Below are 25,030 nucleotides of genomic sequence, written 5' to 3' on the forward strand. Positions count from 1 at the left end.
CGTGTCTCTCCCAAGGGGTGAATGGGAGTGGAATGGCCAAGCTGGAAGCTGGGATGTGGTGGGAACAAGCTTGGCGAGGGCTGGAGAAGTTGCCCCCACCGCCCCCAGCGCAGGGCGAGCGCCCAGCGGGACCCGCGTCCCCCCACCAGCTCCCGGCCGGGCTGACACCAGCTGCAAGAATCAGGTTCTCCAACATGTTTTATCAGTGAGTGGGCTGATCGCATCAGATGCCTCGTGGCCCAAGGCAGAGCTCCAGCTCCCTCGTACGTTATTAGAGCACGCAAACTTGATTTTTCAAGCAGAATAAATTACATTTGGAGGCCAGCTCCTCTCTGCGCAGCTCCAGCAGCTCCAGCCGTTCGCACAGCACCCCGCCGCGATCTCCGGAGAGCTCTGCTCCCTGCAGAGGCACCAGCCCCTTCTTCTCTGTCTCTGCCTTGGGGAAACAACAACAGCATTCCGCGTCCAGCAACTCGTCCTCCCACTCCCGCCCCCGCGGAGGCTCTTGCAGCGTGAGTCAGGCTGCTGAATGGGTCGTGGCTATTTTTTCACATCGTTTGTGTGGGGGGGACCAACGTCCCTCCTGTTATCATCAGGAGCTCCCCTGGAAACAACTCCCCCTACAGCGCTGGTCCCGCTTCTTCCAGGCAGGACGGTGACACGGCCATTTTGAGCGCCCAAGCACTAGCCAAAGAGGGACGTGGATACACGGGCAGCTCACGTTTTGCACAGCCCACCCCACGCTTTCAGCAGCCTGGCTGCCGCGTTCTGACCCACCAGCGGCCACCAGGGAACGCTTTGTCCTTCACGGTCCCCTAACCCAGCTCCTCAAAGCAGGACTAGACAGAGAATAGTGCACGTGCTTCCCCATTTCTGCCACAGTTCTGACCCACGTATGCTCAAAACCACAGGCGGCTGTGAGCGAGGTCCAGATCAGGGCACGCTGGCTGCATCGTGAAGAACCTTCCTTTCCAAACGCAACTGCAGCTGCCCAGAGCTCGGAGCAGGGCGAGGCGCTTCCTTCTCCACCGGCCCGCGGGCCGCGCTCAGTGGTGGTGCAGCACGGCCTGGAGATCCGCCGGCAAGGACCCGATGATGGTCTCGATGTACAGACCCACCCGCTGCAGCGTCTCCTCCTTCACGGGCAGGTGCTGGCACCGGGCTCTGACCTGCAGGGAGACAGAGGAGGTTCCTATCGCTTCCAGGGTCTCTTTGCCTTTGATGGAACAAACTTCACGTTGTCTCTTTACTTCAGGGTACAAGACAAGAGAGAGGAACCTGTCACCTGAGCCTCGGGGAGATGAAAAGAGTCAGAACTTCGAATCCTTTTCTATGCAAACACTAAGGTTTCGTGACTGCCCTGTTTGCCACTTCTTCAAATTGGGGAGCAAGAGCAAAGTCTTCTAAGCAACAAGTGTGATCCCTGTGCCTGGTCTCTCCCTGCCACAGCGATACAGACCCAGAGGAATGAGGGAGGAGAACTTACCAGCTTCTCTCGAAGTTTTAGCACCAGGTCTACAATCTCCACCTCAGACTTGTCCTTCATCCAGGCCACGATGTTCTAAAGAAAGAGAACAGCTTTCTTCAGGGACATTTCTTCTTTACAGAAGCCTTTCCCAAAGAGACACCCCTAAGCAAAGCCTGAAATAAAAGCAAGGAGGAGGTTTCTCATCCTCTTTCACAACTCTGCTCTCAGCGCTTGAGCCTAAACGAGCAAGGCAGAGCTCTCCCCACTCCTCTGCCCGTGCCAGCACCCAGCTCCTGCCTGCAAGGGGAGCCGAGGCGAGACGCAGTGACACACGGGCAGTGCCGGGCTGCCCTCCAGCCAGCACCGGGAACCTTGTGCTGTGCTCACAATTTACATCGATTTGCCAGAATCAGGCCTGTTACTGATACAGAAGGAGGCAGCTTTGGCATTCCCCACACTGTGCCGGAGGATCTGCACCGCTGAACGGCACAGCGAGCGCTGCAGCTGAAGATGCACCTGGGCTGGATGTCAGAGCTCCTGGGACCAGGCAGCAGCGGCTCAGGTGAATAAATTGTAGCAGCAGCCACTGCAACTCCTATTTTCGTTAGGCGTTAGGGGAGCCAGCAGCAGGTGACGCTTTGTCTGGCACTCTGTTGGCTTGGAATGGCTGGAGGAATGAGAAGTAGCTGATAAAAGCTGCAGGAGCAGGACCTGCATGGGCTGAGAAAGCTGGGGAGCTGAGGTGCTCATGTTCCTGTCCCCCACATGTGCCGTTTTCCCCGTGCACGGACATGAGGCAGAGCTGTGATTCCCGAGGGCACAAAGCTCTGTCCCCACCCATCAGCGCAGAGTTGAGACGTGACCATCATCGTCCAGGGCAGCAGAGATCTCAGCAACCAGGCGTCAGGCCTGGCAAGTCTGGTGCTGGTTTTGACACGTGCAGCTGGCACGTACCGCTTCACAGATGGCCTCCAAGTGCAGCGCCTCCAGCTTCTGGGTCATCTCCTTGTGCCTCTGACGATACCAGCCATCGAAGTTGGGAGACTTGAAGAAACGCCTGCAGAAAGAGAGGTGACACTGAGAATGGGAGAATCGGTTTGGTTGGAAAAGACCTTTGAGAACATGGAATCCAACTGTTAAACCCTGTCCTTGCCCCGTGTCCTGAGAACCTCCTGTCCGTCTGTCCAGCCCTCCAGGGCTGGTGACTCCAGCACTGCCCTGGGCAGCCTGTTCCAATGCCCCACAGCCCTTTGGGGAAGAAATTGTTCCCCACATCCAACCTCACCCTCCCCTGGCGCAACTTGAGGCCGTTTCCTCTGCTCCTGGCGCTTGTTCCTGGGGAGCAGAGCCCGACCCCCCTGGCTCCAAGCTCCTTTCAGGCAGTTGCAGACATGGGGATGAGGTTCTCAGGACATGGGGCAGTGCCAGGGGTGGGGTAACGGTTGGACTCGGTGAGCTTGAAAGTTTTTTCCAAGCAAAACAATTCTATGATTCTATTATTTCCTCTTCCAGACCATTAATTAATCAGTTCTTCATAGGTATAAGTTTTTCAGGTGACCAGTCTCTGCCCTGGAATTCCTACCAGAACATGATGTTCATTATAACCTGCGCCAGCTGTTAAGGGGATAAGAGAAGTAACTACCAAACTCTTACCTGTAGAGGCCCAACCAGTCCCCCTTAAGCACACAGGTGAGCTGGGGACCAGCGTGCTCCAGGGTCTTCATGAAATCTTCCTGACGGAAAGGACGAATCTGGGGAGGATTCTGCACAACAGAAGGACCATATTGCACAGCACCCAAAAGAAACCAGGGGAAAATGGGTTCTGTATTTACAAAGGAACGGGCTGCACGAGGCAGACTCAATAACTATGAGAACCAAAAGTCCGTGAACACCTTAACCAGCCTTGCTAGTAAAATTCAAATTAAATTCACAATAGCTGAGCTTACTGCAAACAGGCAGCATCTGTCCCAATGGCTCTTTCAAACTTATTTTGTATTTACTGAGTAACAACCCCCTTCCTTCAATGAGGAAAGTTCACGCAGAGGATTAGAATATGTGATCAGCATATGGCACAACTATTCCCAATCCCTACAGGCACAGGAAAGCAGAAACGACTGGAAAGCTGAACATACCTTCCACGGAGTAATGGCCCTCTGCAGGGGCATCAGGCTGGCAATATAATGCTCCTAGAAAGAAGCAAAAATAGTACAATAAACAAAAGTTACAACAACTGAGGAGCCTTTTGCGCGGTCACTGAGTGTGATGGTTTCCTCCAGTACATCGCAGGCACAATCAACAGCTGCCTACTCTCTGTTTTTCCAATCCCAAACACACTGTGATACTGCGATACTGTGATTTTACACCAGTCTAAGCGTTCCGGCTTGGTTCCCAGCAGGGTTTAGGTCACAGAGCTGTGCGGCAGGAAGCAGCTGGCTGCCTGGGGTCTGAGCAGATGCTCTGCCCTCCCAGCTGCCACCTCCTAAGAGGACGGAGGAAAGAAAGTGGAGGAGCCCAACCTGGCCCGCTGGACAGTCACCAGAAGAGCACCAGCAGCTTTCTAGCGGGACTGGACAGGCATGCCTTAAGGAAAGTGTTCGTAAACTCTGCCTTGGGGTGGTGATCACCACGTGGACAGACCTCCCGAGTGTGACAGCAAAGCGTCCCAGCGCCAGAGGGAGCGTTTCCCACCCACAGTGCGTTTGATTCCAGCCTCAGAGGGGAAGAGGAATGTTTTGGACTCCTGTCCCTCCCTATTTATTTGCTGTTGGAAAGAGCAAAGAGTTGGCATTAGAATTAAATAACCAGGAGCACCTACTCCTCCATTGCAGTAAACAATGTTCTGTCTTTATGCGCAGTGTGGCATCTGCAAAATTAGGAGGTGGTTGGTGACGGCCAACACGGCTTCACTGAGGGCAAACGGTGCCTGACAAATGTGGTGGCCTCCTACGATGGGGTTACAGCACTGGGGGATAAGGGAACAGCAACCAGTGTCATCTACCTGGAGCTGTGCAGAGCACCTGACACCGTCCTGCCTCACATCCTTGTCTCTAAATCGGAGAGACGTGGATTTGATGGATGGAGCACTTGGCGGATAAGGAACTGGCTGGGTGGTCGCACTCAAAGAGTTGTGGTCAATGGCTCCATGTCCCAGTGAGACCAGTGCAAGTGCCATTCCTCAGGGGTCGGTACAGACCAGCACTGTTTAACATCTTTGCTGGTGACATGGACAGTGGGATCAAGGGCACCCTCAGCACCTTTGCCAGTGACTCCAAGTAGTGTGGTGTGTTTGACATGCTGGAGGGAAGGGGTCCATCCAGGGGGACCTGGACGGGCTGGAGAGGTGGGACTGAGCAAACCTCAGGACGTTCAGCAAGGCCAAGTGCAAGGTCCTGCAGATGGGTCGGGGCAACCCCCAGTATCAGTCCAGGCTGGGGATGCAGGGATGGGGAGCAGCCCCCAGGAGAGGGCTTGGGGATGATGCTTGACGAGAAGCTCAACAGGACCCAGTAACGTGCGCTCACAGCCTGGAAACCAACAGAGTCCTGGCTGGGTCACCAGCCCCGTGGGCAGCAGGTTTGGGGGATTCTGCCCCGCTCTGGTGAGACCCCCCTGCAGTGCTGGTCCAGCTCTGGGTCCTCAGCACAGGACACACACGGACCTGCTGGAGAGGGGCCAGAGCAGCCCCAGGAATGACCCGAGGCTGGAACAGCTCTGCTGGGGACAGGTGAGAGAGCTGGGCTGTTCAGATGGAGAACAGAAGCTCTGGGGAGACCTTAGTGCGGCCTCCAGCACCTGAAGGGGATGATAAAAAAAGCTGGAGAGGGACTTTTAAAAGGGCAGGTAGCGAGAGAACAAGGGGTGATGGTCTTAAACTAAAGGAGGGAGATCCAGGAAGGATTGTTGGAGGAAGGAATTGTTGCCCTGAGGGTGGTGAGAGCCTGGCCCAGGTTCCCAGAGAGGTGGTGGATGAACCATCCCTGGAGACATCCCAGGCCAGGCTGGACGGGGCTCTGAGCACCCTGAGCTGCTGAAGATGTCCCTGTCATGGCAGGGGGGCTGGAATTAGATGAACTTTAAGGTCCCTTCCAACCCAAACCATCCTGTGATGATTCTATAAATATCCAACCTGCAGACTTTTATGCTAATTACTGCAATTTGTATTCAAGAGACATTTAGTTCTTTTCCACGGAGTAAAACATCTCTACCAAGTGCCACATTCTGAATCCGTTACAGGTGCTCAGCTATCAGCAATTAAAAGAGGGCAAGTGCCAACTTGTCACTCCAGCATCTGTTTGTCTCCCCCCGTTACAGCCTGGACGCGTCCCTGCTCAACTCACCAGGGGGATGATGAAGCTCTGGGTGAGCTCCAGGAGGTGCCGCCGCAGAAGGGCGCTCTGCACTTCGGACGGGCGCTTCCGCTGGATGCCCTGCAAGCACAAGCAGCGTCCACAAACCTCTGTGCTGCGGACAGACGCGGAATTTGCAAACGCTACAGCTCTAAGTGACCAGTCCAGAGTAGCCTGGAACACTGTACCGCCCAAAAAGATATATTCCACTCTCTGGTTAAACATAGCACTCACTTTTCACTACATGCAATCTGGTTTTTTAGACTCTTTTGGTAATAAGGCTTATTATCATCAGCGCCAGCATTTACTCCATAATATCAAGTGAAACATTTTAAAACCGGCATGATAAACATGTCCAAGTATACTTGACCAAATCATTACACACTGTAAAACGTCTGTTCCTTGTGGAGAGTTTTGTCTGTCTAAGCCAAGCTGTTAGCACAGTTTGCCCATCATAGCACAGAGGATGTAGGACAGAGCAGCAACTGCTTACCTTCAGTAATCTTTTTATCAGGGTTTTGTCTTTGTGAAGGAATGTTTTATAAGACGTATAGATTCCTAGATTGAAGAACAAAAACAGGAAGAAAAGCAGACGTTAGAAACAAATCTTGGCCCTGGTATCTGGAGGAGGCGCTATTATATAGCGTGGGGATAAGACCCGAAATTCCCAGCACAAACACTGGCAGCTGTGGGTGGATAATTAAAAAAGGTATTAAAAATAATTTCAAAATTACAGAATTGCTCACAGCAGGATTAAAGGACACTGAACTATCTCAGGGACCTTCTGATGCTGCGCTTATGGTGACACAACTTACTGGAGCCAGCTTAGGGCCAGGTCTGCGGTGAGCGGCGTGCCAAACGGCAGACGCCTGTATCCAAGCAAGTTCCCTTGACTTCCAGCACATCTACCAAGCAGGTATGATACATAACATAAAAGCAAGAAAACGAAGCAGCTGTTCTCCCAACACTAAAATAACTTGTTCAATTAATTTATATTGGCTTTTTCAAGCTCAGAGTAGAGATGTACAGTTTTTCTGTATTAGGTGGGGAATGCCACTGCTGTGGAGCAGATCAAGCGTGTGAAGAGAACACCAGAATGTGGATTTACTGAGGTACAAAGAATAACACATGCAACATTCACGTGCCTGCAAAGCCTGGAAAATCCCCCGCGTGGAAGGGCAAATAAAACTAAATGGCTGCTGAAAGGTCTCACCTGGTTTTGTGTCTAGAGTTCTTAGTTTCGCTAGCTTCTTCACCTTGACTTGCTTGGGCAGGTCTCCTGTGGAACGACACCAAATGATGAGTTCAGGCTCTGAATCTGCCCTCACGGCCACCGCACGCACACCAGAGGTTTCACACTCAAGAACAGCCGGTCCTACCCCTGTACATTTTCAGTCATGTCCTCCCTTAACTCAGCCCTGACACGAGCCTTCTCACCCGCTCACTTCCCTGCTGACATTTTGGAACGGGAACCTGTTAAGGAGGCATCGCAAAAAAGCAACGCCTCAACCTTTCTTGGCTTCATAGGTAATAATCGGAGATTGTCTCTCCATGTCTTTCTTGTTCTCTATGGAACTTTCTCTTTCCTGCCCAGGAAGAACTTCTCCTTCTCTTAATGCTTCAGACAAACACGGCAGTGAGCTCTCCCCTCAGCAGTTTGCGTTCACCATTGTTTGTGCTCATCCTGCACATCGCCCAAGTCAGCCCAGCCTTCCCTTTGGCTTCTCAGCTCTCACGGGAGCGAAGACGTGTAAAATCACTTCTAACCTCTCACGAGGCTGAGCAGCACCACAGGACTTTGGTTGCCCCCTCACCTGACATTCGGAGCTCCCCAACCCGAAGAATGTGCGGCCAGTGCTGGAGGGTTTTGATAAAGAAAGGGTTTGTGACTCCCACAACAATGTTTGGCCTAAAAAGAGGGGAAAGAAAAAAGCAGCATGGTGTTAACCATGGTTTTTCCTCCGCACAGACAGCGGCATGTGCGCAGCAAGGGGCTCCAGGCTACTTACGGGGCCTGTGTCCTGGTGGTGTACTCTTTAAATTCGCTGTCGTGGATGGTAAAGTAGGGCCGGTAGTCACAGCAGTACCGCAGAGGAGCGAGGCAGCTGTAACGACACACACAACAGTTGCCATATAGACTTCGCAGAGGAGGAGGGTGTGTTTGTGCCAGGTTTATGTCCCAGAGCAGCGTTTTGTCCTCCCAGAGGTGCAGGAGTTCCAGGATCTTAATTTTCTTTTGGCTAAAGTACAGTTGGAAGCTGGGGAGACAACGTTCTTCAGGGCTACGAACCCTCGGGTCTCCAGACACGGGACATTCGCTTTTACTCCTCTCTACCATCGCTGGAATACGTGCAAGACGCTCTTGCCATGGGATTTGTCTTACAGGCTTTCACAGGCAAACTAAACCCAACGCAGCCGACTCCGCAGCAGAGGGGATGTGAAATACCGCCAGAATTCGTTACCCTTACCCGTATCTCGGAATTTGAAGGCGTTACCTGGTAAGGGCCAGAACCATTTCTGAAGAAACCGTAGGGGACGGTGCCATGACCACCATCGGCTCTCCCAGTAACATCAGCTCCCACAGCATCTGGACGTGAATCAGCACTGGCTGGAAACACCTGTGAGCGAGGGGAAGAACGACCAGCTGAGCTTAGAATGGCGGCTCAGGGCAGAGCAGACACAATTCTCGCATGTACACCTATCCTGACGCGCTTCTATCGGGGAGTTCGCAATCTAGGATTGGCGTTGAGCACCCCACAACAGTACCCCACGTGTCTTTACACCTGCTGTTCTCAACCATTTTACACATGTCTAAAGGAAACGCTTTCAGCAATGTAAAGCAACCTGCTGATGACATTGCTCTCAGTAGGCTTTTTCATCCTAGCAAAGTGAAAGGCATGTGGATTAGAGCAGATTTCTATTAGAAGAGCACCTATAATGCTGAAAAGTTTGGCTCAACAAAAGGAACACAGGATGCAGCGGGTTGTGTTACGGGCAGCGCGAGCAGGTTTAAACACCGCGCACAGGTTTAAACACCGCGCACAGGTTTAAACACCGCGCACAGGTTTAAACACCGCGCACAGGTTTAAACACCGCGCACAGGTTTAAACACCGCGCACAGGTTTAAACACCGCGCACAGGTTTAAACACCGCGCACAGGTTTAAACACCGTGCACAGGTTTAAACACCGCACACAGGTTTAAACACCGCGCACAGGTTTAAACACCGCACACAGGTTTAAACACCGCGCACAGGTTTAAATACCGCGCACAGGTTTAAACACCGTGCACAGGTTTAAACACCGTGCACAGGTTTAAACACCGCGCACAGGTTTAAACACCGCGCACAGGTTTAAACACCGCACACAGGTTTAAACACCGCACACAGGTTTAAACACCGCGCACAGGTTTAAACACCGCGCGAGCTCTGCAAGCCCAGTGACTCCCTGCAAAGCAGGAATTTCTGATTCATTAAGCCTGTCATTTATAGGATACCCCGAGCAGGGAGAGGGCACAGCAGATGGAGACGGGAAGGCTGCAAGGACAGTGGCTCTCACCTGAAAAGATCCAGTTCGTGAATACTGGGGAGAACCATTGGGGCTGGTAACAGATTCTAAATGAGGAAGAACACAAACAAGCAAACAAAGCCAGGACTGTTAGTAAAGGAAAGCATCCTGACTGAAACGCCACCTAAACTCACCACTTCCATCACCAAGCAGCTCCCTCCACAAGCAGCACGAAAAGACAAGAACAAGGTTAACAGAGGCATGAGCCAGGACCAGATCTGGATTAATATTCAAGGTGCAAATGAATTTCCTTTGCTAGAAGAAAGCCAAGAATCCCTTCTTTTCAAGATGTGAAAGACCTCCCACATCCGCTCCTTTATTTTCTAGTTTCCCCTGGTGCAAGGCAGAGCTTAAGGTACAGACAGAGCCAAGAAGTGTTGGTAATATGGGCACAAAAGTTGTGAAATATGACAACATTAGTCAAAGGAAAGCCCAAGGGAAAAGATCAAATAAACCAGAATAAAAAGTCCAAGCTAGATAAAAGCTGTAAAGATGCGCAGCCAGCAAATTCTGCAAACCACCACACAAGACTAAGGCAGCGTCTCGTGGAGACCCACCTATGTATGAATTCCCGGGCAGGGCAGGACGAACAAGAACTGTGAGAACAATGCACACACACAACTCGAAGCACAAATTCTGTGCAGAGAGTCCTGTTTTGAAAGACAGAGGCAGGAGAGGGTGCAGTTCGAACCAGATGGGCAGCGGGAACCACTAATCCCAGGCCGCAGTGGCCTCAAGCAGGATGAGGCTCAAAGCGCTCCAGCTCTGCTGCCCCTGGGCCGCAGCACTCGAGATCCTGCTCGGCACTGCCTGTGTCCCGCCGCGCTCAGCTCACCTCCTGGTTGAACTGCTTCACTGGGCTTGATCCTGGCTTATCCACCCGCGAAGGGATCCGCACCTGCATTACAGATAAGAACGGATTATCCAGGGGCTGGATCAGTGAGCATGGGCACACACTTTGCTTTCTTCCCTAACAACCACGCACGAAGGAAAGTTTCCCCCATCACCCATTCTAATTGTACAGAGGTTAGGAATAAAGGAAACAATCTAGAGTAGACAGCAACTTTAGCATCCAGAGGAAAAGGGAATCCATGTCCCACCTCCCTCGGTCTGCTGCTGGGTACGGACCGTCACCAACACGTACCTGAATGACAACTCCCATCACCGGGAGGTTCAGAGTCTGTCCTGGCGCAGGCGGCGGCCACTGATCGATCTCATTGCACACTGCAGGGACACGAAAAGAAAGCAGATTAATGCAGAGGCCAACGCAGCTCATCCCGGTGCTCCTGTGAGTTCTGCCCATTTAATTATCACTTGTTTCTAGTGCAGGGACACAGGAAACAGTTTAATCCAAGGCTGACACAGCTCATCCCGGTGGTCTGTGAGTTCTGCCCACCTAATTATCACTCGTTCCTAGTTCATGTGTCCCCCTGGCTAGTTACAAACAAGCACTACATCAAATAATTGTGCAGGTTTAGGTCCGACAGCAGACTGACAGCTGCAGCACCGCACTGTGCGTTATCCATTGATAAACCGTGATTCAGCTGAACAGCGCAATAAAGATCTAGACAGAGATGGAGCATGAGCAGTTTTTTTCCTCTCTCTGGGAATACATTGTACACAAAACTGACAGTGTCGTCTATTAATGCTATCAGACACTTCCCATTACCGCATCCTTTACAGCTGTTTATGATTTTGACAAGCCAACCACTTGGCTGAAAGTTTCTCCGGGCTGGAGTTTGTTCCAGAAGGAACTCATTTGGGTTATTTCAGCTGCCTGTCAGGAGCCTCCTGATAAAGCCTCTGTGAGATTTCAGCACTGGAGCCCTGCCCGGGTGTGAGCGCCCACCTGCCTCCAGGCACGGCTCCAGCTTGTCGAAGTATTCCGGAGCGATCAGCTGCAGCAACGACTGGAACAAGTTCACGTACGGAAGCCGCGACACCAGCACCAAAGACTGAAAAAAAGGCATATTTAGGAGTCAGAGAGCCCCAACATGATCGTTTCTCACACTGCCGATACTCACACGGCTTACTGGAGGGCAATACTCGGAAAAAACAACCTGAAGAATGTGAAAGAGCTCAAAATCAGCACTTTGAGGGGTGGAATTCTCGCTGTTGAGCTGTGGGGCTTCGGGAGAGCCCCGGTGTCCACACAGGGGAGGGATTTCTGTTAAATGAGCCAGCAGGCTGGCAGTCCGGCCCTGCAGCCCCAGGGGAGGCTGGGACCCAGCAAACCAGCGTCTGCAGCAAGAATTGAACTAAACTGCCAACAGGTTCAAAGTGACCAACGCAACTATTGCAGGTGCAGAAGCGCAAAGGAGCGCACAACTGAAACAGAGTAACTTGAAATAATTTGTTTCCAGCAATGCCTTTTTTTGTTATTGTTTTGACTTCTTTCTAATGCTTCTTTGGGAAATATATCACTGTTTTTTACAACTTTTCCACCTCAGCCCCATGGGGGGTTTTCATTACTACGCTGATTAAGTGAAAATTTCTGCAATAGTCATTTAAATACCTCATTTTCAATTCAAAACTTTGCCATTGGAAATAAAAAGCATCCAAGGGTGACAATGTACTTGGCTGAGGAATCCAGCATGCCCACTAGTGTCAGTCCAGCACCGAGCAAGCGCTTCAGCCTGGTATGAAAACTGCTCAGCAGGTCCCCACCTTGGCCAGTTTCCCTAATCCTCCAGTTTTTGGGGTGATCAATCCTCTGCTTTAGTGGAGATGAAGAACTAACATCTGTATTAGCATTTTTCTTTGAAAGAACCTCTCTGTCACCGCCTAGAGATGGAGAAGAGAAAGCCCAGCTGGGATGGAACGGCGGCCCCGTCTCCCAGCAGGGTCCCCAGGTGATCTGCAATGAAGTGTTCCTCTTTAAAAACCCTATGTTCAAAGTGAACTTGTTCGAGAGGATGGCATTTTAACTCCTCATGTGAGAAAAAACTACTTTGGGTCATTCCACAGACCCAAAGAGGAAAATGGACTTAGGATGGAAGTATTTTCCCTTTCTGGAAGCAGCCTGGGATCCCGCTCTCGGGCAGCACACCCGTCTGTCGGAATAACACAAAGCCCCGTGCATTGTTGTGCTGAAATAAACAGGCAGTTTGTATTCTCTCTCCAGCGTCTGCCTCATGGAACGTACGGCAAGAGGAGGCTGCTGAGGTACCAGCGCTGGCGGCGCCGCTGCTGGGAGCCATCGGCCCAGCAGGAGCCCCATCCCAGACGGCTGCTGAAGAAGAAAGATTAAAGCAATAACAGGAGTGGGGTTAAGGCCCAACGAGCACGGGGTGCAGTACTGAAGTACATCCCCGCGCTGGCTGCCGCACTGGAGCACGTCCTGAAGCAAATGTTTGAATACCTCATGATTCAGACAGCAGGTCACTGCTCATGTGATGAACGCACCATGGCAACCGCATCCCGGTTTGTTTGGAATTACACTTTCCCCAGATTCCCGTTGGCCATGACCTTTGCTGTTTCCTGCAGAAACACCGTGGGTGTCACGTAGGAAGCGGTGCTGGTTTACTGCTGGGGATAGGTGCCTTTTCACAGCTGCGGACCAGTCAGGAGTAGCAAGCTATCTGGTTTCAGCGCTCACCTTCTGAAAATAACCTCTCTTCATGGAGCTGTCCTTGACTTGCCTGAAGTACACGTAGCCGAAGAAATGAGCTGCCTCCCGCTGCAAGAGACACGACGGCACTGTTAGCGAGAAACCCGCTGCTGCTGGCACCAAACCCTCCAGCCCAACCAAAACCCAATGCCAGTCCTGCTGGGACACAGCGACAGCCCTCCCTCCGCTTCACCAACGTCACCCGCGCTCAGCTGGCTGCCGGAGTTTAGTGAACGGGCAGATAGAGAGGAGATACAGCTGAACTAACACACAATTCCAGGCCCCGGGTAGCACCTCTCACCGGTCCCTCTCTGCAGCAGAGACCCCCCTGCAGTGCTGGTCCAGCTCTGGGTCCTCAGCACAGGACACACATGGACCTGCTGGAGAGGGGCCAGAGCAGCCCCAGGAGTGACCCGAGGCTGGAACAGCTCTGCTGGGGACAGGTGAGAGAGCTGGGCTGTTCAGCTGAGAACAGAAGCTCCAGGAGACCTTAGTGCGGCCTTTCCGGACTGAAAAGGGGCCGAGAAGAAAGATGGGGACAGACTTTTGAGCAGGGCCTGTTGTGACAGGACAAGGGGTGATGGTTTAAACTAAAGGAGGGAGATTCAGGCCGGACATGAGGAAGGAATTGTTGCCCTGAGGGTGGTGAGAGCCTGGCCCAGGTTCCCAGAGAGGTGGTAGATGAACCATCCCTGAGACATCCCAGGCCAGGCTGGACGGGGCTCTGAGCAACCTGAGCTGGTGAAGATGTCCCTGTCATGGCAGGGGGACTGGGGAGCTGGGAAGGTCCTTTTAACCCAAACTGTTCTACAATTCTATGATTCTACCTTCAGGGCCATCAGCTAAAGGGTTAATTGAGGTTTCCACTAATAGGAGCAGCTAAGTCAAGCCCCTGAGCTCACCCGGGCATCCCCCGCTGCCACTGATGGGCTCCACGTGCCAGTTTGCTTTGCCAGCTCGAGGCTAACCTGTTGCTGAGGAAGGCACACACCACCTCCGGTCCGTTCCTCTTTAGCCGGGCGTTTACAGCAGTCCCAGCCAAACTTTGCCCAGGACGAAGCACAAAGCTGAGTGGTGCTTCCTTCACAGCACCCCTGAGAACTAAGGGATGCAGTACAAGCCCCCAGCGACCATTTCAAACATGCTGAGCCTCCTGCGTTCCCACAGAGGCCCGGGAGGAAGGACAGTTGGCAGTGCTGGACACAAACACCATCCCTAACGTCATTTTTAGAGGCCCCACAGTTGAAGTCACGTCACCTTTCTCTTCCCAAATATTATTTTTCCACAACAGAATCCAGTACTTCGGCAGTTTTACTTCCCTTACTTCTTTAAAGCCAGGTGAATCTGTGAGGCAGCATCCGATTGCTACAAAGCAGTAAAGATGATGTGTAAGCTGAGAAATCCCTAGACCAGAATTCAGGAAGAAAACATCCTCCTACTCCCTCTCAGACCAGCACTGCATTCCTGGAGTGCAGATCACAAAAAGATCGCAACGTGTTAAACAGGCACATGCACAGGAAGCATCGCATCGAAGGAGAAAGCAGAAGAGGACAAGCTGATCCGATGGCCATCTGCTCAGTTAAAAGAAGCGACAGTGCTCAGCACATCCCTCCTCTGCATGAAGCAGACAGTTCACTGATGGAAAAACCACAGCTAACGGCCACTCCTGATATTAGTGCTGGGGTTTGGTTAAACCAGCCCGTGTACAGCGAGCCGAAGTGTGGGTCTGCGGCACGCCAGTTATTCTGGCTGGTGGTAGATACACAGGTCCTGCAACAAATGAAAAGAACTGTCGTCCCTCAACAGAAGAGGTAACCATCTGATCTGCCATGGACAAGGAGATTCTTGTCTCGTGGAAACCTGCACAGGTAGCCGTGCACTCTGCTGGATGTCACCTGTGTCCCACCGTTATCCTTTTGCTGTAGGAAGACACGACCACTGTTCTAATCTGAGGTCCCCGGACTCAGTTCTGTCTCTCGGAGTAGCTGAGATTCTCAACACGGCCCTCTACAAAGTATTAACATGGCAATAAGCCCCCGTGCTGAAAGCTCTCCCCTTTTCTGACTAGTCCCACAGCCAGAGAAAATGAGTATTTCCTGCAGAGAAAACCAGCCATGAGTATATTTGGCTTTTAAGCCAACGGCACTGCGGTTTGCTCAGCAGCTCTGAGCAGCGCACAGGAGGCAACTGACCTGCAGCGTCAGGGGCGCTTCTCTGTTGTACTCGCCACCATCCTCGTAGTGCGAGGTCCTCTGGCCCCCCGACTGGCGCAGGCGGAAGCTGAACTGAGTGTCCCCCAGGCCACCTGGGACAGGGGAGACCACAAACGTTCAGGGAGGAGTTTCAGTCAAGAGAAAGCTGGAAATTGGCTAAATCTGAGACGCTGACATCAACAGCAGTGCTGATTTACAAGAAAATCCAAAACTGAAAACGGAGAGTAACAGCATAAAGAATCCCCAAAAAAACAGTGCAAGACAGGAAGAACACGCAGCTGAACACAGGAACCGGAGGCATTAGGCTGAACCTGGCCAGGCCACCGCTGGGAACCTCACCGACATCAGCCGGTACCGTCCGTCCCGAGTACCTGCAGCCACCGCTTCTCACCCACCACGCTAAAAACCTACGAATAGCCTTAGTCCGAGACCATCCAAATGCTGATTTTACCGACAATCCCCGCACGATGGCTCCAGCAAATGACCCAGACGGGCACGGCACCGGCACCTCGCAGGTCACACCGCGCTGCTCCCCCCCGCGTGCTGCGTGCCGCAGGAATCACAGCAGCGGCAGGTCCTCGGGGTTCTCAGCGGTCGGCCGGGCAGAAGGAGCAGGGCTGAGGGCGTACAAGCTGTCAGCAGCGCGGAAACAGCTGAACACGCTCCGCTCGCTGAGCAAAACCAGGCTGGACACAGCAAGGTGTGAGGGGGGAGAGGACGCGGTTCCTGGCCACGGTCTGCAGCCACTCTGCTCCGGAGCAGAGTAAAGGCTGCTCTGTGTGTTGTGAAGAAACTGCTACTAGTAAATAATTTACTTTAATAAAAGGGACATTTAGCCTGAGTGTCTGAGAAACTAGTGAAAGTACATCCTTAAAAACGCTTAAAACCAAACTGGGCAAAGCTGCAGAAAACGAATAGTCAGGACCCGGTCTCAAAGAAACAGGCACTGGGATGAATTAATGTGCTTATTCCTCATTGCCGCCCTTCTGATCTATAAATAAAACCTTTGGGAATGCTTCTGCTGTGAAAGCATCCTGTCCCCATCTATTTCTCTTCACCGAGCACTTCACTCACAAACACAGAATCGCTGACAGTCGACAGCTGCAAACCTCAGGGAATTCACCCTTCCTGACGATTTTTTACATTTGATTGGCACGGTGAAGCGTGAGTGCGCAGGGTTCTCAGGAAACTGTCCCGTCGCCCACGAGATCGCGGATCCTACAGCCAGCGAGCAATTGAAACGACAAGAAGCCTCTTTGCTGTGACCTAAGGGCCGGGTGCTTGGGGATGCTGCAGTTGCAGAAGATCCAGCGCATGGGTCCCGCTGCACCGAGGCGGTGACTCGCTCCTTCAGGCGCCACCCACCCCCAGCCGAGGCACATCCCGCGGCCGGTGCCACCTACCTGAGTAGGAGTCTGGGAAGGACAAGTAGCAGATACTGGTTTTCTGCAACAAAGAAAAACACACAGTAAGAAACCTCCACTGGTGCTGTGCAGGATCTTTAAAACCAGGGGCAAAAACATAGTTATTACCTCTTTCTCTGTTAGCCTGAAGTCATGAGGATACACCAGCTGCAAAAGAGATGAGAGCCAGTAAGTTAACGCCGCTGTTCCTCATGAGTTCTGTACAGATGTGTGAACGTCGCCTCCATACACTAAGTGCCTTATTTTCCCCAAAGTTACACATCCTACAAGAGCCACGGACCCATTCAAAATCCATCGACAGCCACCGCACCGAACCTGTGCAGAATCTGCAGGTATTCCAGCGCATCTGGAGACAGCCCAGACGGCCCCATTTCACCGGGATTTCCAGTTGCGAGTCGATGGCTCAGTGAACAAACAGCCCGGGACCTGCAGCCGCCGGCTCCGCGTGGTTCCTGGGCTGCGAACAGCCGCTTGCTCCAGGGCAGGCACGACAGGCCTACTGCCGTGCCGCTTGAAACGATGCTGACACACTCACTCCACGCCTGGGAAGTGCTAATATTCATTTCTGCACACAAATACGAGTTTAAAAGTTGCCCAAAATAATGTTTTTGACTTGTATGTTTCTGATTTTTGTTCGGCGGAGGCTCACTTTTTATTTTGATTTTTTTAAATCCTGCTAAAACGCCGCTTACAATTCACCAACCCCACCAAATATCCCGAAGGAGCGAGCAAGGCTGGCGCCGTGCGCTGCTGAGAGGTGGAAACAGACTCCAGAGCCTTTAAATGAGAAGAGAACGGTGGGGACAGACCAAGAACGGCTTTGAAAAGGCAGTAACGCAGATCGGCGATGAGTGCGGGAGGAAGAGCCGCGGGAGGACGGCGCGGCCTTTGCACGGCGCTCAGCACAGACCGGGCAGGGTGGGATCACGGCCCCCGTCGCGGAAAGGGGGCAGCAAGAACCAAGAGACAACGGTCAGGACAAGGGTTCTGTGTGGAGAGACCAGCAAACAACATATCCTACGTACATTGAGCTATATGGACGCTCACTTGGATATAGAGCCTTGTCTCCAGGGTGAAAATGCTTATTTAATAGTCCTGAGTGACTGGTCAGCTACAGACACAGTCACCAAAAAGCAGAAAATGGGCAGCGGGAGAAGCCTGGCAGGATTTGGAGCTCTGGTTTAGCTGCCCTGATTTGATCTGTTGTTAGAAAGACAAGCTGAGGCTTATTTTGTACAGAAAGAGGTGGGTCTGGCACGGGCTGGGAGACTGACGCTTGGTCAGCACTGCAGTGACAGCTGAACCGCGTCGCACCCCACGGGTCAGCCAGCACTTCAGATAAGAGACGTGGTCAAGAATGTCAAAGCATCTGAGGACTCCAGGTTCGCAGCCGAGCTCTGCGAACGCTGGTGGTGCTGCTCCTGCATTTATGGCGATCCAATAAAAGGGAACTCAGTGCAAAAGTTCTCAGGTCAGGGCCAAGGGCAGAACTGCAAGATCCTCTGGCAAGATCTACAACAGAAACCACCACCCTGAGAAGTGGGAAATGACACAGCTCCAGCAAGACGGAGTTTCACGTGTCACCGGGCAGAGGACAGAAACCCAAATGCTTACAAATCTGGACAAGTCATCCCTACGGCCTTTTGAGCACTCGCTGCTCGGGAAATGCAGAAATTGCGGGTGGCTTTAAATAAGAAAGGAGCTGGTGCTAAATGCCTGGAGAAATGGAGATGTGCCCCTGGGAGCTGTGTGCGGCTGGCGGGCAGCGCCGCAGCTCCGGCTCAGCTGGAACTCGAGTGGGGGCTCTGCTCAGCGCCCGGCTCCTCTGACACGGGTATAAATAGCGAGGGTGGCCCCGCGCCAGCGCTGCGAGCTCAGCGAGCTCGCTCCAACAATTCCCCGCTGATTCCTTGGCAAGGTCATCTCATCAGCCTCAGACAGCGAGCCAAATGAACACTGAAAACGGCGCTGATTAGCCTTCGCTTAGAGCTTCTCTGGAAGATGAAAGCTGCAAAAACACAAGAGCAAAATGATCACTTAGGAGCCACGGCGATGAGGCAGCACATGAAGGCACGAGGAGGGAACCAAAGCTCCTCCGACACCGCAGCGTGAACGATGAATTACAGCGACGCCGCGGGAGAAGACGCGGCTCTGCTTGATGGGTTTTCACATCTGGCGACTGAATAAATTCTTGTCGGTATGACCAATTTAATGATCATGTACACATTTATTTTGTTAATTCTCATGTAGTAATGGACAGAGCAGGAACAGAGACTGAGACGTGTGATGCTGATCCATTGGGAAGCTCGGGAATCTCCCAGCATCGTGCTTTCTGCAATGCTTGCTGATTATTGGAACCCAAGTTCAAGTGTCAAGACAGACTTTTCATTCTCCTACTGCCTCTTCTGAGGGGGTTTTCTGCAAATCAATCAGAGCAGAAGCAGACACCGATGGCTCCTTCCTGGGTCCAACTTCAAGGTACGCCAAGCGAATGTTTCACCTGGAGACGTGTGCTCAGCATCCGGGGGAAAAAACTGAAACTAAAGATTGGGCCCAAACGCTCCTGTCTGAGCACAGAAACACAGATGGATGCAAAAATTCACTTATCACGGTTTTGAAAAATAGGCCTGATCTTCTGCAGCACCACCCTGGAGCTGTGCAAAGCATCTGCCACTGCCCCGCACAACATCCCTGTCTCCAAAGCGGAGATGGATTTGATGATGGGACACTCGTGAATGAGGAACTGGCTGGATGGTTGAGCTCAAAGGGACCTGGACAGGCTGCAGAGGTGGGGCCATGCGAACCTCGGGATGTTCAGCAAGGCCAAGTGCAAGGTCCTGCACCTGGGTCAGGGCAACCCCAATCACACATACCGGCTGGGTGGAGAACGGGTTGAGAGCGGCCCAGAGGAGGACTTGGGGTGTTGGTTGATGAGAAGCTCAACGGGACCCAGCAATGTGCACTCGCAGCCCCGAAACAAACAGAGTCCTCGTTGTGTCACCAGCCCCATGGGCAGCAGGTTTGGGGGATCCTGCCCCTCTGCCCCGCTCTGCTGAGACCCCCCTGCAGTGCTGGTCCAGCTCTGGGTCCTCAGCACAGGACACACAGGGACCTGCTGGAGAGGGGCCAGAGCAGCCCCAGGAATGACCCGAGGCTGGAACAGCTCTGCTGGGGACAGGTGAGAGAGCTGGGCTGTTCAGCTGAGAACAGAAGCTCCAGGAGACCTTAGTGCGGCCTTTCCGGACTGAAAAGGAGCCGAGAAGAAAGATGGGGACAGACTTTTGAGCAGGGCCTGTTGTGACAGGACAAGGGGTGATGGTTTAAACTAAAGGAGGGAGATTCAGGCCGGACATGAGGAAGGAATTGTTGCCCTGAGGGTGGTGAGAGCCTGGCCCAGGTTCCCAGAGAGGTGGTGGATGAACCATCCCTGAGACATCCCAGGCCAGGCTGGACGGGGCTCTGAGCACCCTGAGCTGCTGAAGATGTCCCTGTCATGGCAGGGGGACTGGGGGGCTGGGACGGTCCCTTCAGCACAAACTGTTCTGCGATTCTGTGATCTTTGCTTCCCCTTCAGTTTAACACTCTGACACATACGTCTGTGTTTGGGGCAGGGGTGAAGTCACAAAATATTTCCAAGATTAAAAAACCCAATCTAAACCAGTTAGAATCCTAGTCACTAGAACGTCTGAAAAGCCAAATGTCCGTAAATAATAAGGAAACTTTTATTTGTAAAAGCCCCTGGATATCTCAGAAGGAGCCCAAAAGGGCTTAACTCATGTCACAACTTGTGCTGCAGCTCTCCCTCCCATCAATGCTGAATTAACGAGCGCGGAGCTGACACATGTTGTTGAAAACCAATCCTTGCACTGAAGCTTCGCTGTTGATAACAGTGAGGGTGCCAAGTTCTTGCTGCTGCCATAGCAACACGGAGCACATCCCCGAACACGACTTCTGGTGACTCTGAAGTAACCCAGCTCCACAAAGTGCCTGTGTTTGGAAGGGCTGGGGCAGGGAGGGGCCGGTGCTGTGGTGCACAGGGCCGCTGCCGAGCCGGGAGGACGGGTCTGTAGGGCAGCCGGCTGGTGGGCAGGGCGGCTCCCGCAGGACATGGACCGCTCGCCGGAGACAACAGTCTCAGGAACACTTCTTCTCTCTCCCCGGTGGTTTTGCCATCTGTAGTCGACTATTTGAAGAAATGTAAATTGGTGGATGAGTCAGAAAGAGTAATTATACCTCATTTCTGCATTAACCTATGTTTTCCTTTGTAACACCTTTTCTACCGTGTATTTAAATCGCCGCAGAGTGGCATTCGCTGAATGTCAGGCCAATGGCACATCCACGCGGCAAGACAACTGCACAGAACACAAGTCACGCAACGGCCAGACACCTGAGCAGGCCCTCAACGAGCTCCGGGCTGTGAAGCTGCATCCAGAGTCCACCCCGGTGCGGGCTAATTCTGTCCTTCCGCACCAAGGACACACAACCACGCTGATCAACAACATGGCCTCTGCGGATGGCCGGGCAGCAAGGGAAGAAAAGAGACGCTTTATCTGGAAATAACCCGAAAGCCAGGAAAAAGACACCTTCGGGAAAGGACGAGGAGGTCTCGGCAGGGCAGCCCGAGGGACAGACGCGCTCCGAGCAGAGCTGCGGGACATCCTGCGCTCGGACGGCACTCGGGACGCCGCATCTTCACGCGCTGACTGACGTGACGACGCACGAGTGCGGTGCAAGCTCAGAGCGGAGCGTTCCCTCCTTTGGCTCAGTGTGCTGCGCGAGTTTCCCCGAGCGTCGGTCAGTCTGTGCAATCCCGGGGCGTGCGAACGGCCCCTGTGCGTAAACCACCCTTTGGAGGGATGCACATGTGCGCACAAACCGCAGAGAGCTCTCGCGGGATCTAATCTCAGCAGCTACACCGATCCGGCGGTGTCTGTGGCAAACTGCCCGTGCAGACTCGCCAGGACTGAAGTCCCACGGGGCTGGGTGCCACAGACGCATTTTTTACCCCAGAAACTCGCAGTCGAGAGCCCAAATCCTAAAACTCCCCCTTCCCGGCAGCAGAAATCAGCCTGCTTGGAGACAAGCCTCAGGATCCGGATCCAAACAACCAAGGCAACAGATGGAAACAGGGAATTAGCAGGAAGATAATGATGCTGTTTGACTACTGGCAGCAGTGACATTTACACTTTTCCAAAATTCTGAAATGATTTTACTTGGAATTCCCTTGTAAGACAGCAACAGCTTGAGCCTTTTTGGTTTCGCAGCCCCGTGAAGAGCAGAACACGGGATCCTTGGCGCACAGCTTCTCCTCCGCTCGCCTTCCTTCCGGCTGTCTCGCCCAGGACAGAGCCCGTTCCTTGTCCAAACCCTTCGCGCAGAGACAGAAACCCACAATGGGCACCCAACGGAGCAGCGATGGCGTGGCCGTGTCATCGTTGGCTCCAGATGCTGAGGTGGTCCCAGGCTTCGTGGTCATTTATGTCACATGAGAAACATTTTCCCATCAATACTTACAAAGGCAAAGGAGAAAATGAAGAAAAAAGCCAACCTTTCCGTGGATTAACAAACCACGTTACTGCACGCCTTGATCACAAAGTCCTCTCCTCATAATGCCAGACAGGTAGTAAAACTGGCCAGAAAGCACCTTTGTAGCTACATATTAAAACACACCTATGAAGCATTAAATTGTAAATGCTAATTATTATCCCAGTATTCACATCCTTTGCAGGGTATATCGGGTCTGGTTTTGCAGGAAAGACTACGGAGCATGTGAAACTTAGCGCTGCAGCAGACTTTTTATTTATTTTTGGGCTTCATGGAGAGAAACATAGTCCAGTATTGAAGGAAACTGAAGGGCAACAGGCTAACGTGATCTCTGCCGCTCTCCCTTCCCTCCAGAAGCTTCAGCATGACTTGAAAGACTGAAAGCCTCAACCCTCTGCAAAAGCGTCAACCTCCCTACACAAAGGCAAAGTGAGGAGTCCTTTCCCCAACTACACAACGAATACCGAGGAATTTGAGACAATGCCTTTGGTTCAGGACTATCCAGACATATCTGGTCCCCTTATGTTGCATTTTCTCAGAACACCAACCAGCTCTTGCCCTCGGTTACGTTACAAGCCTTGGGTATCACACTCCCTTCAAACCCGCTTTCAGAGGCAAACTGCGGTCTGCCTGGGAATAGAGAAAAAGCATTCCAGCCCCTTCGCTCCCAGGTCGCGCTCCCTGGCCCCCAGTGACCCCCACAGGACCCTCAGACCTCCTGAGAAGCCCCCGACACCGCAGGTCAGGACAGAGCCGCCTCGGCCCCCGCTCCACCGCATCCCCTAATCTCCCCGGCACTCCCCCACTCCTTCCCTACCCCCGGCCTGTGACACCCCCCTCAGCCCCTCTTGCCGCCTGCTGACTCCACACCTCAGGTCTGTGTTTCTGAGTGAGGTTCACCCCCGCATCTGGAATATTGTGTCCAGCTGTGGCCCCTCAGTTCCAGCAGGACAGGGAACTGCTGCAGAGAGTCCAGCGCAGCCACCAAGATGCTGGAGGGAGTGGAGCATCTCCCGTGTGAGGAAAGGCTGAGGGAGCTGGGGCTCTGGAGCTGGACAAGAGGAGACTGAGGGGGGACTCATTCCTGGGGATCAATATGGAAAGGGGGAGTGTCAGGAGGATGGAGCCAGGCTCTTCTGGTGACAACCAGGGACAGGACAAGGGGCAATGGGTGCAAACTGGAACACAAGAGGTTCCACTTGACTATAAGAAGCAACTTGTTGGGGGTGAGGGTGGCAGAGCCTGGCCCAGGCTGCCCAGGGGGTTGTGGAGTCTCCTTCTCTGCAGACATTCCAACCCGCCTGGACACCTTCCTGTGTAACCTCATCTGGGTGTTCCTGCTCCATGGGGGGATTGCACTGGATGAGCTTTCCAGGGCCCTTCACCCCCTCACATTCTGGGGTTCTACCAGGCTCCCTAACCCCTTCCTGCGCAGCCCTTCCCCGCTGCCCCTGCCCGTCTCGCTCCATCTCCCTCCCCGGCCCCGGCTGTCCTGGTTCCCGCCGGCCCTGCACAGCCCGACCCTGTCCTGCCCAGACCCCCAGCCCCACACACCCCCTGCCTGTCCCTGTCGCTGGTTCTGCCCCATCTTCCCTCCCCAAGGCCGTTCTCCAGCCCTGCCCGCTCCCAGTCTCCATTCCCCCAGCTCTGCCCTGTCCCCATCTCGCCCCACCTCTGCTCAGCCCCCACCCTGCCCTGCCCGCTCGCTGCCCCACACAGCGCCCGCTGCTCCCCACACCCTGCCCGGCCCGGGCCCCGGGTCCACACACTCCCCGGCCCAGACCCCCTCACACCCCCCGGCCCCGCCCGCACCTCCATGGCCTGTCCCAGCTCCAGGTCGAAGGTGACCACGCAGACACAGTCGAGCCATGCGGAGAAGCGGGCCCAGGGCAGCGGGGAGGCGGCGGCGGGCCGGCGGGGCCGGGGCTCGGCCCGGCACAGCGCGTCCATGGCAGCGCCCGCTCCGCCCGGCCCGGCCCGGCCCCGCCGCCCGGCCCCGCCCCGCCCCGCCGCGCCCCCCGGCGGCGCGGAGGTCCCGCAGCCGCGCTCGGCGCACGGGTGTCAGCCGAAGCAAACGGCAAAGGGTAAAGCGGGGCCTTAGCTGCTCGGGGTTGTTAGATTGACGGCCCATGAACTCTGTTCCCTCTCACATTTGTTCAGTGGTCGGGGCGAGAGGACAGTGACATCGCGGAAATGCTAAAATATCAGCAGTAAATAACAGTTTTGTGGCAGGTTTCCTGGCTAAAACCCGTTCACTTTCCTTGCTTCCTCGTCTTTTTTTGCTCATTTATTGCCAGGCTACGGGTCACAGAATGTGAGGGGTTGAAGGGCCCTGGAAAGCTCATCCAGTGCAATCCCCCATGGAGCAGGAACACCCAGATGAGGTTACACAGGAAGGTGTCCAGGCGGGTTGGAATGTCTGCACAGAAGGAGACTCCACAACCCCCCTGGGCAGCCTGGGCCAGGCTCTGCCACCCTCACCCCAACAAGTTTCTCCTCATATTTAAATGGAACCTCCTGTGTTCCAGTCAGCGGGTTCAGCCACGGGGCTGCAGTGACAGAGGGCGTGAGGAGGAGGGGGATCCAGCAGCACCGACCTCGCCGGGCTCGCGCTGACCCGCCAGAGCCGTCTCTGCCCAGTTTGCGCTGGAGAAGCCCGTTCACACCCCCTGTTCACACTCCCCGTTCCCACTCCCCATTCGCGCTCACATGGGGGGTCACCCCAGTCCTCACCTCAGCCGCGGGAGCTTGGCCATAAAGCCCCTTTGTTGGACCGAAACGCAAAGATTCGATGCCTGATTTTGGGGAAAAGATGCACACGCTTCTGTGTGCTTCTTAGATAAACTGCATCACGAAGGTA

The 25,030-nt window shown here is 53.6% G+C and overlaps 1 protein-coding gene across 1 annotated transcript; it reads right to left on the reverse strand.

The window, feature by feature from the left end:
• Window positions 1-180: 180 nt before the first annotated feature.
• On the reverse strand, window positions 181-24,167 carry DENND6B (DENN domain containing 6B). The gene is made up of 20 exons (XM_065049452.1): window positions 23,983-24,167; window positions 16,735-16,773; window positions 16,606-16,648; window positions 15,182-15,294; window positions 12,978-13,058; window positions 11,229-11,334; window positions 10,524-10,603; window positions 10,215-10,277; window positions 9,371-9,426; window positions 8,310-8,432; window positions 7,824-7,919; window positions 7,629-7,723; window positions 7,028-7,093; window positions 6,308-6,372; window positions 5,806-5,895; window positions 3,601-3,654; window positions 3,122-3,231; window positions 2,423-2,525; window positions 1,487-1,561; window positions 181-1,169 (listed from the first exon to the last, which is right to left on the reverse strand). The coding sequence occupies exons 1-20, from the start codon at window positions 24,118-24,120 to the stop codon at window positions 1,047-1,049; spliced, it is 1,719 nt and encodes a 572-aa protein (XP_064905524.1). The 5' UTR covers window positions 24,121-24,167; the 3' UTR covers window positions 181-1,046.
• Window positions 24,168-25,030: the final 863 nt, after the last annotated feature.

The sequence above is a fragment of the Columba livia genome, chromosome 1 (genome assembly GCF_036013475.1).
Source record: "Columba livia isolate bColLiv1 breed racing homer chromosome 1, bColLiv1.pat.W.v2, whole genome shotgun sequence".
NCBI lineage: Eukaryota > Metazoa > Chordata > Aves > Columbiformes > Columbidae > Columba > Columba livia.

Bases quoted from the DNA above. Each gene is read 5' to 3' on its own strand.
- DENND6B (XM_065049452.1), bottom strand. From the start codon at position 24,120: ATGGACGCGCTGTGCCGGGCCGAGCCCCGGCCCCGCCGGCCCGCCGCC. The intron at 10,604-11,228 runs GTGGGCGCTCAC...GTGTCCCTGCAG, and splicing joins GGAGCCGTGCCTGGAGGCAG to TGTGCAATGAGATCGATCAG. The intron at 2,526-3,121 runs GTAAGAGTTTGG...CTCTTTCTGCAG, and splicing joins GACTGGTTGGGCCTCTACAG to GCGTTTCTTCAAGTCTCCCA.